General features: G+C 52.1%; 1 protein-coding gene across 1 annotated transcript; it reads right to left on the bottom strand.

Annotated features, from left to right (window-relative positions):
- Positions 1 to 612: 612 nt before the first annotated feature.
- On the bottom strand, positions 613 to 13,175 carry MCM2 (minichromosome maintenance complex component 2). The gene is made up of 16 exons (XM_075158890.1): positions 13,139 to 13,175; positions 12,431 to 12,618; positions 11,669 to 11,844; positions 10,746 to 11,009; positions 9,495 to 9,714; positions 9,005 to 9,212; positions 8,139 to 8,273; positions 7,743 to 7,934; positions 6,529 to 6,622; positions 5,758 to 6,008; positions 5,379 to 5,505; positions 5,060 to 5,172; positions 4,681 to 4,923; positions 3,717 to 3,899; positions 2,574 to 2,729; positions 613 to 1,674 (listed from the first exon to the last, which is right to left on the bottom strand). The coding sequence occupies exons 1-16, from the start codon at positions 13,142 to 13,144 to the stop codon at positions 1,564 to 1,566; spliced, it is 2,667 nt and encodes an 888-aa protein (XP_075014991.1). The 5' UTR covers positions 13,145 to 13,175; the 3' UTR covers positions 613 to 1,563.
- Positions 13,176 to 15,085: the final 1,910 nt, after the last annotated feature.

Below are 15,085 nucleotides of genomic sequence, written 5' to 3'. Positions count from 1 at the left end.
ACGTGTCTGCTTGGCCAGCACAGAATTGCAGCAGCCAGCTCACAAATTCTCTCAAGCACAGGCGGTAGGAGGCTGGAGATGCCTTACGGTCCCGTACTCTAGCCAGGCAAAGCACATTCACTGCAGACCCAGGTGTGTCTTGGAGAGGGGTTACTGCTTCTCCCAGACTGCAACCCAAGTGGCAGCCAAGACACGAGATCAAGGCTAACCCAAGACTGGGAAAGGGAGGTGGGAGGTACATACAGTGACAAGACAGTCTCAAGGTGATACTAACATTTACAGGAGAGAGTCCCACAGAGGGGTCAGTGCTCCAATACGCAGCAAGACAGGGAAGGAGCCACCGCAGGCAGGTCCTGGGTGGGAACTGCAGCGTTCATGACACTGTCCTGTAGACAACCGTGTGCTGGTATCTATCCACAGTGAGGATGTGCAATAGCTGAGAGACCAGCACTGGCAGTTCCCACTAACTTGAACACAAAACACAGGATGTGTTTGTACCCAAACCCAACCCCAGAACTGCTGAGCTGCTGGTCCAGCATCCAGGTTGCTCACTTACACTCTTCCTTCCCCCCATGGCTGCAGGAGTTCCCAAAAGAGGAGGAAACACAAAAGTATTGAAAAACAAATGTATTCAAAACGCACACAATAAGAACATTGCATGTGAACACTAGGCCCATCCTGTCCTCCCTGAACACCCCCAGCGCAGGGCTCCTCCACTGCTACTCCCAAAAACAGCACCACGAGTACTTCACCCTCAACAGATGGGTGTGGAGATGGTGTTCAGTTTAGGTGTCAGCACTTTGATCCAGCCATAAACTCACATCTGCTGACAGCTGCACAGAGATGACACCCAGTAAGGCAGGGGAAGCCCCTTCCCTAAGGCTTCTGGACACTGCCGCAGCACGTACTGAAGGAGCTTTCATTGCCCATACAGATCTCCACTAATATTATAGATGTTTGATTTCAGTTCCCATCTTCCTCTGCCCCCCCCCCTGCAGAAACCAAGCACAAGGTCAACCCACGTGGGCACCTGGGGAAATGTCAAGTGTCAAGCACAAAGGCCTGGAACTGAGAGGCTGGCTGGTTCATGGAGAGTTGAAAGCAGTCTCAATTATCACCCAGCAGGCTGCACAGTCGCCAGAGATGGGAAAAGAGAATCCCTGAGGGTGCTTGCAATCCAAGGGGCGTGGATAAGGCAGACAAATGCTTTTTGAATACTCCCACTCAGTCTCTCCTGCAGATGAGCCCATAACAACTAGCGACAAACAAACAGCAAGCATGCCATCTATGTGGCCAGCAATTCTCTCCCTGTTGTGCTTAGCTACAAGGCAAAAACAGTGAACGAAGATGCTAAACAGACTTGGCTGGGCATTCAACTACTTAATTCTGTTCTATTTACAAGGTCTTCAGCAGCTCAGCACTCCCTTAATCCATAAGGCACAAACCAAGCAAGAGAATGTGCAGCTTAATCCCTCTGGATCATGATCTCTGTAGCGTTTCTGGGAGGGCTGCAAGACGGAGGTCTCATCTCACAGGAGCACATGGCGAACCCCACTGCCAGCTTCAGAACTGCTGGACAATCAGCTTCCGTTTCACATCCCGGCTGAACCTGTTCATCTTGAACACTTCACTGTCATAGAAGGCAGAGAGGTTGTGGATGTTGATCTGCCGAGCCTGGGAGGAGGAGGAGGGAGGGGAGAGGTAAATGTTTGTTTAAAAAAGTAAGAACCGTGTGGTTTTCCATAGCAGAGGACGCATAAAATTTGACAGTCAGCAATCTCTGCTCTGCTCAGCAGGAACCAGAACTGCAGTAGCAGGGGAGACTGCAGGTCAGGAGGAAGGAGCATTGGCAGAGCTGAGCTGAGCAAGAGAGGATGCTGTCTCAGCATCTCCCTGCTCTTGGCTTGTCCTTTTACTTCCACTAGATAGAACGTAACTACTACCCAAAAGCCCCCAATACCTCACCCAGTGGGAGACAGTTTTGCAGGAGACCTCTGACTGGGGGTGGTCACACCGGCAGCACCAAACCGTGGCTCTGGAAGCAGTTACTCTGCACATTTGATGCAAGGAGCAGAAAAGCAGCAACCCGGGAATCAAATACTGCTTTAGTGCCAAGCAAGGTCAATACTTTGCACAGAAAAGCAGAATCAGGAGCACAGCTCCTGGACCAGGATGAGGACGCATTAAGGAGGAGGAGGGTGAGCCTCAGGAGGGATTGGGAAAGTTCATAGGAACAGAGATTTTTCTGCTCATTGCTTCTTCAAACACAGGTGCCAGGGAACTCGTGTTCTCATTCACCTGCAAAGCACCAGCCGTACTGCAGGATTTACCACTCCAACCCCAAAGCTTTATGGGGGTGCATGAGAACTGAGGGGGAAGAATTTGGCACTGTCAGAGAAGAGAAGCAGAGACAGATGAGACAGCCCTGATTCTGGGTTGAACTAACACCAGTTTTCTTCTGCTGCCATAACTCAGGAAGGGAAGTTGTAAGTCTGAGAACGCCTCTGGTTCTCAGGCTGCAGAGAGCGAGCAGGAATCAACCCAGAGGCGGCTTGTTACGATAAGCCTCATACCTTATCCACCAGGTCCTTCTCTGGGACTTCTATGGTGTCTTGCTGGGCCCCATAGCGGTTTCTCTGGTACATCACCTGCTCTGCAACCAGCTGCTTCAGGATGAACAGCAGCAGCTCGTTGTTGTCTCGCTTGAATGAAAGGTAGCGGGAAAACGTCTGGGAAGGAGGATAAGATCAGCCAAGAGGGTCAGGAACTGAGTGACGCACTGCGTTCTCCCGTGCCCGACACCAACCAACCCCCTCCTCCCACAGAGCACAAGGGGAACCAAATGACACCGCTGTCACCTATGCCCTTAGTGTCTCTTAAGGGAGTTTGGCCTTGCCAAGCTGCCACCTGCACATGCAGTTAAAACACAGCCCTGTGACAGCCACGACACTCCTCTGCCAGCTGCTCTTACACCCATGGAGGGGCCCTGAAGCCTCTCGGGGGCTGGCAGGGCACTGCTGTGGAGGTGTGCTGCCCACGGGGGAAGCAGCTGTGGGAGGGCTGGTCCTGGGGAAGGCATAGAGCAGCTTCCCTTAACCCAGGCTGCCCTGCACCTCCCCAGCAGACGCTCACACTTGGCCGGCTGTTTGCAGCCAAAGAGAGAGGCCACGAGTCGTCCAGACTGAGGGCAGACACTCTGAGTGGATAAATGCCAGGCTGTGGCCAGCCAAGAGCTGTTCCGAGCCAGCCCCTGCCACTCAGAGAAAAGGGCAGACTGTGCACTACACCACAGTGAGTGCTGCCCTGTGGCTAACTGCCCCCTGAGGAGCCCTAGAAAAAACGTGAAGAAACTAACTGCCTGCTCAGGCTCGATGACCTGGCAGCAGCAGCAGTGGGAGTCCTGGCCAACATAGCAGGGAAGGCGTCAAAAAAGAAGAGAAACATGGCAGTGCTTTCGATACAGAGGCTTGAGGCACACTTCCTGCTCAGCCCCAATAAAAACACTGCCCACCACAGACTAACGAAGGGCAGTCACACAGCAGTGCCTTCAGACTCGCAGTACTCCATTTACACGGGCTCAGTGCCTGACTCTGCTGCACAGACCCCTGCAGAGCCTGGAAGGGTCTTTTTCTGCAGCCAGGGCAGTGCAAGCAGGCTGCAGTCAAACCCACGGGGTCCGAGGGGCAGCTATGGCCCTTGGCGCAGCCAGTGCCCACCTTGCGCATGCTCCGCATGACACTGAACTTCTGCGTGTCGATGAAGCTCTCCAGCATCACTCGGATGGCCATGTTGACGTCATCCTCCACCACATAGTCCCGCAGGTGCATGCGGGCATGAGCCTCGGCCATCCGGATCATGGACTCAATGTGACGCACTGTGATGGGGATGCTGCCGGTTGCCTAAGGGGGGAGAGGAGGAGGCAACTCCTTACGGCAGGATAAAAGACATGGGGCAAGACGGGTGGCTTCTGGCCCAGGACCTACTTCGCAGTGTAGGGAGCTGCTCCTGGACCTTTGAGGACTCTCAGGCTAAGGAGGCTCTGCCACCTGCTGGCACGTTCTGCACAGAGTGGCACAGGCTCAGTGTTTTAATTCAGCAGGGTGCGAGGCGATGCTATGTGGGGTCCCTCTTTGCCATCGGTCAGTGCCTTCCCAGGAACACCAACCCCCAGTTACCTCCAGCAACTTTTAGGAGGAGTTAAAGAAACAAAAAGCCAATTAAAAAAGAAAAGATAAGTTTTCCCAAGCTCCAAAAATCTCCCTATGACCTCAACGAATTCCTCTTCCACTTGGAGAGCACGAAACAAGCCCAAGAGATCGCACAGACGAAAGAGAAGGGCATTTCTACACAGAACGGCTCCCTGTAATGTACCAGGAGCATATGGGTCTGAGCGAATGCAAACATCTCCTGTGGGCCTGCCAGACTGGCTGACAACAAGAGGACTTTGCCATGGCAGGCACTAGTACACGTGTCCAGTCCATCAGCCCACAGATCACCAACAGGCAAGACTCTGCATTTAGATGAAGAATCATCTGTTCAGCAGACAGTGCAGGATCTGCCTGTCTCTCACAGAACAGTGGAACGGGAATGGCAAGAATATGTCAACATATGCTGGAGCAGTCTCGGGCTGATTTGCAGTCTAGATACATACTTCTTCCCCCCTTTCCTCAGTATTCTCACCATAGACTCTTTCCTGAGGTCACTGTACATCCGGGCCACCTTGTCCTGGTCCATCTGGTTGAGTTTGGGGTGGACCTTCTCCTTGGCATAAATGATGTATTTCCTCAGGATCTCCTGGGGAATGGGTTCAACCCCGTATGTGTTGGGAAGAATGACCTCATTGGCGTCCCCATTCACTGCCTCCTTGCTACCTGGGTGGTGCTTGACATGGCTGCCAACAACGAACCGGGCAAGCATTTCATCCTACAACAGAGCAGCCGACTAACAGACACTGAAGGCACTCACTGGATAGCAAAACTCAGTGGGCAACTGCAGCTGAGCATCCCAACAGCAGCATCAGAAGCCCAGCACAAGCTCAGATTCATAGCACAGCTTGTACCTGCACAGGGTCCACTGTGTCTCTGACCACACAGAGGACATCAAACCGAGAGATGATGGGCTCTGTCAGGTCTACGTTCTCCGAGAAAGTTAACGATGGGTCGTATCGCCCACCTAGATCACAGAGACAAACCTCAAAGTCAAACACAGGCTCCAGGGCTGAAGCTTTGAAGCAAGCATAGACCTCCTGCACAGAGAGACTTTACTGCTCGCTTGATCTAGAGAAACCAGGCAGAGGGAGGGGAAGCTGCGCCACAGTTCTCATGAAAGCAGAACTCATGCTGGAGGCTGAGATGGTCCTGAGGTCTCTCAGCACTTACCTATGGGATTAGCAGCAGCAATAACGGTGCAGCGGGCTTGCAAGGACGTGACAATGCCTGCTTTGGAGATGGAAATGCTTTGCTGCTCCATGGCTTCATGGATACTGGTCCTATCTTGATCATTCATCTATGAGAAAACAAGAATGACTTAAACTGAATCTATGTCTGTACCCATTGCCCAACACACCAAGGGGAATCAGCTCCTGATGCTCTGAAAAAGTAGCAAACTGCACTATGGACCAGTAAGGGCCTAAGCAAACTGCAGGAGTCTCGGTCAGCTGGGAGATGGCACCATGAGTTATAGTGTCTCCTCACTGCAGAGGTTACAGCCGGTCCCTCCACAGCTAAGCCTTCTCACAGAGATGAAGCTAGGCCTCACCTTGTCAAATTCATCGATCAGGCAGACACCTCTGTCAGCCAGCACGAGGGCTCCTGCCTCCAAAGTCCACTCCTTGCTGACCGGGTGCCTCTGGACATAGGCTGTGAGGCCCACAGCAGAAGCACCCTGCCCAGTGGTGAAGATTGCTCTGCTAGATGCCTTCTCTATGTATTTAAGAAACTGTGATTTCGCAGTACCGGGGTCTCCACACAGCAGCACGTTGATGTCACCACGGACTTTGTGTTTGCCACCTACAACAGTAATGGGAGAGACATGTTGGCAGCTGAGTGCATGGCTTGAGAGCAACCCTGCCCTGAACACCACAAAGCTGAAGGGAAGGCGAAGGGTAGGCAGGGAAACCACTTTACAGGGAAGCTCAGGGAAAAAGAAAGTCAGCTTTGGACGCGGTCACATGTGTAAAACAGCATTCCTAACCTTGCTGAACACATCCTTCTAAGAAGGAGAGGGTAACAAATCAGGACACCAAAAGGTCAAACCTCTGAAGGAGCATCAAACACGACCTCCTAGAGGAGGGATAAAAACATGCCCAGGTTTGCAGCAGGAGCTGTTTTCAGTCTTAGCGTTTCTACTGTCACACCAGAGTTTTCAGTATGATAAAAGCAGCCACTTCCACCACAGACATCCCTCAGTCTGTTACCTCGTCTGTCACCAAGACACACAGACAACTCTAACCACTCTCATTGCAACAGCACAGACAAACCCAGATCCATTTGCTTTCAGCTGAGTGAAGCAGCCTCAAGTGACACCTACCTGGGTTTTTGGGCTCTCCACCGAAGAGAGCTAAAGCCAAGCCCCTCTTGATATCTTCATGCCCATAAATAGATGGTGCAATGCTGGCAAAAATCTGAAAGGAAAACCAGAGGAGTTGTCCAGGGAATACCATTTCCCAGTCTGGGCAGAATATCAGCAAGGGGCTGTATCTATGGTTACCCTTACAACACTGCTATCTTTGAGAAGTCTTTTATTAGCCATGGTGTGGGGGCTTTTTCAAACGTAACTACCCACCCAGAGTCCCCTAAAAGTACTTCACAAAAATGGTGCTGTTGGGGCATGGCAGCTTGTGTAGTCTGGCGCTGGAAGCTGCTGTCACTGCCTCCATACTCCTGTTGTACACAAAGCACACCGCAGTGGCTGTTATCACCTGTTGCAAAGCCGGAGACCTTGATTTGAGACTTACTCACTGCACATGATAGTAGTTGGATGGGCTATGCCGCACATGAATTGTCGGCATGGTCAAATACTATAAACAACCAGCTTATTTTCTCAAAGGTATTCCGATAACAGCCTGATGCTGGAGACTACTGACATTAAAACGGTCCTGGCTCAACTGAAGCTGCTCCACGCGCTGGGAACAGTAGTCAATATAAAAACAGCATGACCAAGGCAACAGAGTGAAGTCCCTCTATTACAGAGCTTAAACCTGACCCAAGTGAGGTTGAACATGCACCAGTCCAGGAGCTTTGTTCTTTCAAGTACTGGATTCAGGTCTCAGCATGCAGAGAGAAGCAAAGCTAAGATCTCTACCACAGCTTAAGCTAAGTAATAACATCCCCTTAAGGGGACTGGAGACGCAAGCATTGGCCCCCAGAACACTTCCCCCACTTTGCTTTCAAGATATGGGGAGAGAAAACAATCATCAGCTATAAGCAGTGTCTGAGTGTCTCTCACCTGTCTTCCAGCCCTGTTGTGATGTGGAAGCCTCAGAGAAAGAAGGGGAGAAACAGAAAATCTGACCCCCAAAAGTACAAGGAAAGTTTCTTATTTACTTCCCTCCTATATCATTTTCATCAACAGTTGTCCGAGAGCTACAGAAGACCAGAAGACCATTCAGAGGGAACTGGGATTTCTAAAAGTTTCTTTAACCACTGTTTAGCCAGCTGACACCTTTCATCACTTTCTGATCCAGCTGCCAGGTGATGGCAAGCTATCAACAGGAAAAGAAGGGATGTCTGAGGCTGACGCACCTTCTCCCCAATTTGCTCATCCTTGGACAGACCCACAATCACTTTCACATCTTCATCAGTCAGTTCTCCAACAGCCAGCTTGTTGTCCTTCTTGGCGATGTGGTTGGCCAGGATCACAGTTGCGAACACTGGGAACCCGTTGGCAGTGTTCAAGGAGCCGTCATAGTTGTTGTGGTAGATCCCTGTTAGCTCCTGGGAACCAGGAGACAGTGTGTCAGTGCCTGCACAGTACAAAACAGCCCCCTCTCCATTTTAAGATACCAGTCTCAAAAGTAGCTGCCCAAACGCATCTGAGGACAATCCCTCCCCACATCCCCACGGATGTTTCCGTGATGTCATTGTCAGAGTTTAAAAATGCTGTGCTCGCCCCATACTTGAGTTCAACAATGTACTCACAATCTCATCCCCCGGCTTGCAGCTGTCAACCAGATCAGCAAGGAGAATGGCGTCCTTGGAGCGGGGCAGCCTGCCGGCAGCTACCTTCCCAGGGCTCTCCTGGATTTTGATGCGCTGATAGTTCTGATAGACTGTCTGCAGCAACAAAATAAGTTACCCAGCAAGTCTGGCGGGCATCAGCACAGCTGATGCTTTTCAAAGGCACCTCACCAGAGAGGGTCCATTTGAAGATTTACTATACTTTGGTTAGAAAACTATGAGCATGGGAGGATGGAGGTTGTGAGGAGCAATTCCAGGGTGTGATAGACAACAATGGGGACAGAAAAGGACTTTGCCACGTCTCACCACTGTGTTTCAGCCTCCACAGTGTTTGTCCACCCAAATACCGGACCAGTTCCTGGGAGGAGGATCACATCCACTTGTGATGGTTAAAGATATCAAAGCAAAGAATGAAAGTCAGAAGCTCCACATCAATGATTTTGCTACTGTTCTCTAGTTTCCTTAGCTGGCAGATCAGGAAATACTGACCTAGCTTGGGAAGGAGGAGAGCTGGACAGTCTGTGTCTGCATTTCTATAACATGGATAGGTAACCGTGTACCACAGAGATGATTGTGGCAAAAGATTCAGCCCAAAAACTTACAATGAGGCAGTAAACAACTTTTGGCTGCTAAATTGGGCAGATTCAGGTGAAGAGCTCAAATAGACAAGATCTGTCTTCACAGACCCCTTGATACGGCAGTAGACCCCTCTCCCAGCACCAAGCCTGTTCAAAGGGTGGGAGCCAAGGCCGAGCTGGGAGAACAGGCAGTGTAGCAGCCTGGGCAGGACGAGCAGACAGCCCCATCCAGGCAAGCACATCTCTTACCTCTTCCATGTTGATTTCAAAGGGGCCAAGAGACTGACATTCTGGACAGGAACCGGGTTTCACCTCCTGGTTCTGGGACTGGAAAAAGGGTCCCAGGATGAAGCTGCACTTGCTGCAGTTGTATTTGACCATGCTGAGCTGAGGCAGGACCCCTGTGCAACTTGTCACCACTCCGCTGGTGCGGATCAACTGATTCAAGTGCAGTTGCCTGAGGAAAGACAGAGAGATGCTGGGTGCCTGCAGGGCACAGATATACTCTTGCTACAAGGCACAACTCCCAAAGGCCTAGTAAGAAACAGTCATCAGCAGGAGTCTTCTACCAAGATTTGTCTTTTACCTTGGGGACACTGAAAGTTCATCCTTAATACGACTTTTTTCCTGTAATAAGCTCAGTCATCCTGTTGGACTTATCCAGACGTTTAGCTAGCAGATAAGCACCCCAAAGCCTGCCGCAGGCCCCACAGCCACTGCTTGTAATTCTGCTGCTTACCTGAGAGACCGCAACTCTTCCACCAGAGGGAGGTGTGAGATACGGACATGGATCTCCTGAGCAATACGATCATATTTGGGGTACATGGCCAACACCACTTCCTTGGCTGCTTCATCAAAGATCTTCAGCATTTCTGCTGGGGCCTCAGGCAGAAAGTAGGCAAGGACGTGTTCCTGGGCTGCCAGATCCTCGTAGTTCACCACCAGACTCTCTCTGTTCTCTTAAGAAAAAGATGGGGTGAATTGTATTTTTCAACCTGCTCACACCTCGAGGAGTCTGCAAAAGATAGCCAGAACAGACAAGCCTGTATCCTGTAGGCTGCAGTTTGCAGATGTCTGCACCTTCCCTGAAAAATGTTTAGAGGTCAACAATTTGAAAATGGGTAGAAAACTCTTTTTCATTTATTTCTTTGACAAATTCTTCAGCAGTACCAAACTTGTGATTGTTCCTCTCTGGTTCAGCACAGATACTTCCCAGGCTCAGTGCTCCTGAGACTCAAAAGCCTCAGCCCAACACACAACTCTCCCACAGACCTCCAGGAAACAGAAGTTAATAGGAGAGACAACTATGCTGAATGGCTGGCAAAAACCTTCTGTGTCTTTTGTTCCTGGAAAGGGACAGGACAAATGCCTTTTATTTCCCAGCTGTATAACACTGACCCTGATCCACTACTCCAGCTTCTGGAGCTTCTGCCTCAATATAAAGAAGAAATACAAACAACTGCAGCTACATGAGCTGTTCCTAGATGTGACAATTTTTGCTTTTAAAATTTCTCAGTGACAGCCTTAGTGATTGCTGCTTCTGGCAGTGCCTAGTCAGAATACGAGGCTGCAACACTGACATGGTTTTCAAAGTCACAAGGTCTATTCGTGTCCCCTCGCTGGATAATCCAGTTTCCAGTGTGAGAAAGTAACTGGCACAGACAGCAAGCAATTGTTGTCTCTTTCAGATCGCAAGCTTGCAGACCACTGTCTGCTGCTCCACATACTTCTTTTGCTAGCATTTCTACGATATGAATATTAATGAGTAGCAGACGCCAGGGGCCTTCTAATTAGTCAGCCAGAATCAAAGAAGATAGTAGACGTGTTTCCGTTATTCATTTATCTCCATCAGCATCTGAGTTTCTTAACGTGCTGACTCAATGTTTGGGACAAACAGGGAAGGCAGAAAAAAATCCACCTATGGACTGGATCACTGCAAAGTACCGTGACCCACATAAAGAGGAGAGAGCCTCTAATCACCCAGCTCTACCTTTGCACATGTCGCTGATCCTCTCCTTGAAGACATTGTGCCCATGGTCATCCACATGGGTCTTCAAGAAGTTCTTGAAGCGGTGGTAGATCTCAAGCCGGGGAGCTGCCATGGAAACCCACTCCCTCACTGAATGCCCTTTCATGTCTTCCAGATTCTCAATGCTCTCAATCATGTCTTCATCCTCCTCTTCCATGCCGTCGGCAGCCCGTTCTGCCAGCCGCCTCTTCCGTGAAGGACGGTCTTCGTCTTCATCGTCACTGTCTAAGGGTTGGGAGGAAAAATTGTTAAAGAGTTGGGATTCCCATTCCCACTCTTTGGATTAGTCATGGTTGGATTGCATGGGCTGTGGTAGCAAAGAGGTTGGAGCCTGGGATACAAATCAAGAACCATCCCAGGCCCAGCCTAAATCCAGTTCTAGTCTGGCTCCTACCTCTTCTACAACGTAGCTAAAGACTTTATGGGGGTGAATAAGAAGATTTGCGTGCAACAGCACAGTCACGTCCATTAATGTGCTGAAGGAGGAAGGCCAAGGAATGGGCTTCCAAGTGCATCAAAAGCCCTCCCATCCAGCCCACAAAAGTCTCTATAGGAACACCAACAGCAACAAACTCCGCAGCATACGCTCAGTAGAATCCCAAACCCTTGATATAGGCCCAGGATCCTGACTTTGTTTCAGCAGCGAACATGTAACCAGAAGAACACACCAAATGAGCTCTTAGGAAGCCAAATCAAAGGGATCATGCACTGGGGAGTCCAGCCAAGCCCACAGCCAGGAATTTCACTGAGAGCCCAAATACACTGGAGCTCTAGGGACCTCCCTGCTACTCTGAGGGTGAGAGTCCAGCTCCCCCACAAGGGCTGGCTTACAGTCAACCACACGGAGATCAGCAGGCCACTTGGTGCAGCTCATCTCCACCTACCGTAAAGCAGCCCCCTCCTCATGCGGCCCATGCCCTGCTCCAGCTCGCGGTCTCGCTGCCTCATTACTCGCTCTGCGGCTTCCCGCTGGCTGGCAGTCAGCTCCTCCACATCTTCATCGTCCAAGGCCAGGCCCTCTGCTTCATAGACATCCAGCTCGGGGATGGGGCGGTAGTCCCTAGCACACACACAGAGCATTGAATGACGCCAGGTTCCAGAAAGCATTTCTCCAGCCCTTCTCTGGCTACTGCTGGGTAGGTATCAGGACAGTTGTTCTGCAGCGAGACAGAACATGTTGAGCAGGAAGGCACTTAACAGAAGACGCCCTGCAGCACAAAGGGCTCCAGCACCATGGTTATGAATGCCAGCATTCAAGCCTTTGTACTGTAAAGTTCACCAGCTTGCCGGCAGGCCTGGCTGAGTAAAAAAAAATGTTAAAATTTACACCTGCAGGAGTAAGGAGCTGAGCTGGATGCACATCACGCATCCAGGGAGATCTTGGTTTACCCACACTGGATCATGATGGCACTTCGCTCCGAGCTTGCAATTGCTCAGTTCTTCCAGGACTCAAATGACACCATGCCCTGACCTTGCTCCACTGTCCAGCAGCTCTTTGGCCCCCTCACCCCAGCTACCAGCACAGCAGAGGGACCCCACCATGGCTGAGAGCCCCCCTCCATGTCACTGGCTGCACTGACGTCCTGCTAGCAAAACCCCGTCCCCAGACACAACACCCCAGAAGCTGGCCTCACCGGTTTCCTTACCTTTCCATCCCTTCCCCGATGAGCTCTTCTCCTTCTTCCTCCTCTTCGGGGAGCCCCTCGGTCCCCAAGAGCCCTTCGGACTCATCCTCGAAGGGAGGCAGGTCCCGGCCGGGGCTGGACGTGAAGGCATCGCCCCGGCGTGAGCTGCGCAGGGGGCTGGTGGCCGCCGCCTGCGACTCGGAGGAGTCCTGCAAGGACCGGAGGGAGAGGGTGAGGGCGGGGGGGCCGGGGCACCCTCCTCCCGGGCACCGGGCCGTGGGGGGAGAAGGGGGAGAGGGGAATCAGTGCTTCCAGGAGCCTCTGCAATGAGGGCGGCGGTCAGACGGGGACCACGGATCAGCGATGAGCCCTCTTTCCCGATGGGGGAAAGATTAAAATAATCAGCCCTCCTTGCAGATGACAACGGAAATGCATGGGAGAACGGGGGGAAATCCATCCTCCGAGCCCAGAGCAGCCGGGGCGGAGGGGAAGGGCTCCGATCCCCTCCCGGCTCTCTTCTCCGGTGCAGAGCACATGGGAAACTTCCCACGGCATTTAGGGTGAGCGCACCCCCGCGCACCCCCCCCCCACAATCCCCCTCGGGACCCCGCGCGACCGCGACCGCAGTGCCAAGACACCCGCGGCGGGGGGGAACCGGGTCCTGCACCCCGCGCGGGCGGCGCCCCGAGTCGCGCCGCTCCGCTACCCCGGCCCGGCCCGGCCGCTCACCGCCATCGCCGCCACGTCTTCCTGCCCGGCCGGATTCCGCGCGAAAACAGACCCACGTGGTCGGCAAAAGCGCGCGAAAGCTCATGAATAATGGATAGCCTCGGGGGCGGGCCCCGCCCCGCCGCGTGAATATGGATGAAGCGGCGGGCGGGGGGTACGGCCACCCCCGGGCACGGCCGAGGGGGCTTGGGCGCCGGGCGCGCAGCAGTGGCAAACTCTGTGGCAAATTTTGGCAAACATTTGGGCATTTCCCGCTGGGCTCGAGGGGTTCCCTGCTGCCGGGAACCCGAGTCACGGGAGAGATCCCGCTGCGAGTTCCTCTGTCCGTGCTCCCACGTCCGCCTCTTCGGCAGCTAACATCAAGTCTGGCTTGACCAGGTTTGCCACTGACCCATGGGAGAGCCGCTTGAATCACCTTTATCCTGGTTCACACTAAAACTACAAGAGGTGGGAATGGGGTTCTGGTGTTCGGGAGTTTTTTGGTCTGACTCTGTATGTAGTAACAGTAACGGGGAGCTAATCGGAGCAGTTCTGAAGGACAGGCACATCTGCCTCTGCAGTTGCTCGGCGCAGTGAGCGATGCTGTTTAGGAGAGGAAGTCCCATAGAAACTGGAAAAGGAATTTAGAGAGACAAACCATAGCAATGGGCTGATGTTTGGCAAGGAGGTGAACCACTTCCATTCCAGACTACAGGCTCTTTCATAACGGTAGGTGGCTTGGATTTTGGAGGTCTGTCTTCTCTGAAGGATTTCGGACCACTGTTCAGTATCAGGCTATTTCTACTCTTGGCTGCAGTGGGACGGTAACCCTGAAACAGGAGACACCAGAAGCAAAAGTGACTAAAGAGGCAGCTGACAATCATAGACCTGAAATGCCTCTTCCAGGAGCCCAGCTGGATGATTCAGCCTGGTACGAATATAGCAAAGCAGGAGCATCACGATATAAATAGGAGAGTGGCTCATCCTTGTCTCTGTGACACATGACGGGGAGCTGGCTGGTGCTCAGAGTGAAACAGGCACAGGGACTCCCCAGAAATACCCCTGCCTGTAGGCTACAGAGACCACCATGGCTTAAAGGAAGGCAGCCCAGGACCTGCGTAAGGAGGTGCTGTCTGACAGGTGTCACACTGTGATGAACTGGTCTCACCACAGGGTGCCACTGTCTCTCCAGGCACTGGATGGCCGGATGGACAGCTCTTCTTCCCAGAAGACCATGGACCATGTCCATGTTTTCACTGCTCTCTTTGAGTGCCAGCTACAAGTGGCTTGAGCTGGGGTGCTCAGTCTCTTTGAGAAGAGCTGAGGTTGGGCAGCTAAAACCATCCCTAAAATCAGGTGGCTGCCATGCACGGGACAGGGCTCCTTCTCCTGTGCTAGACACCATGCACAGGGCCATGTGAGAGGTCTGAGATGCAGGGAGGGTCCGGACAGCTTGCTGGGGTGAACACAGCTGAGCACCAACCTCCTGATTGTATCAAAACACGCCACTAGGATTTTGCAGACTGGTGGCTTAGAGCACAGGAATTCAGGGACTGAATTCCCTGTTAAAAGAAGGGCAGAGGCACAGGACTACAGCCCAGGTGGTATCCCGTGGTGCAAATTTATGCCTGATACTAGAAATCAGTAGCTTGGTAAAGCAGCTCTGGAACAAGACGGGCACATCTGCCTCTGCAGTTGCTCAGCGCCTGAATAGCAAAGCAGTTTCGGATGAGAAGTAATATCCTGTCCAGTAGACCGATCTAATAAAAGCTGAAGGAGTATTTTAGAGAGATAAAATGTCCTAGAAGAGTGGAATTTGGTGACAATATGAGGGTGTAATGCTGTTCTGGAAATCATGACTGCACCTTCCGCCTCTGACGCCTCCAAGTCAGGTGAGATTGCCAAAGGACAGCGGACTGCAGCAGGTACAGCACCAAGGGCCAGCTTTCCTTGGGGCCCTCAAGGTTA

The sequence above is a fragment of the Calonectris borealis genome, chromosome 10 (genome assembly GCF_964195595.1).
Source record: "Calonectris borealis chromosome 10, bCalBor7.hap1.2, whole genome shotgun sequence".
NCBI lineage: Eukaryota > Metazoa > Chordata > Aves > Procellariiformes > Procellariidae > Calonectris > Calonectris borealis.
Note: the sequence above shows the minus strand (reverse complement) of the source record. Positions and strands in the feature narration are given on the sequence as shown.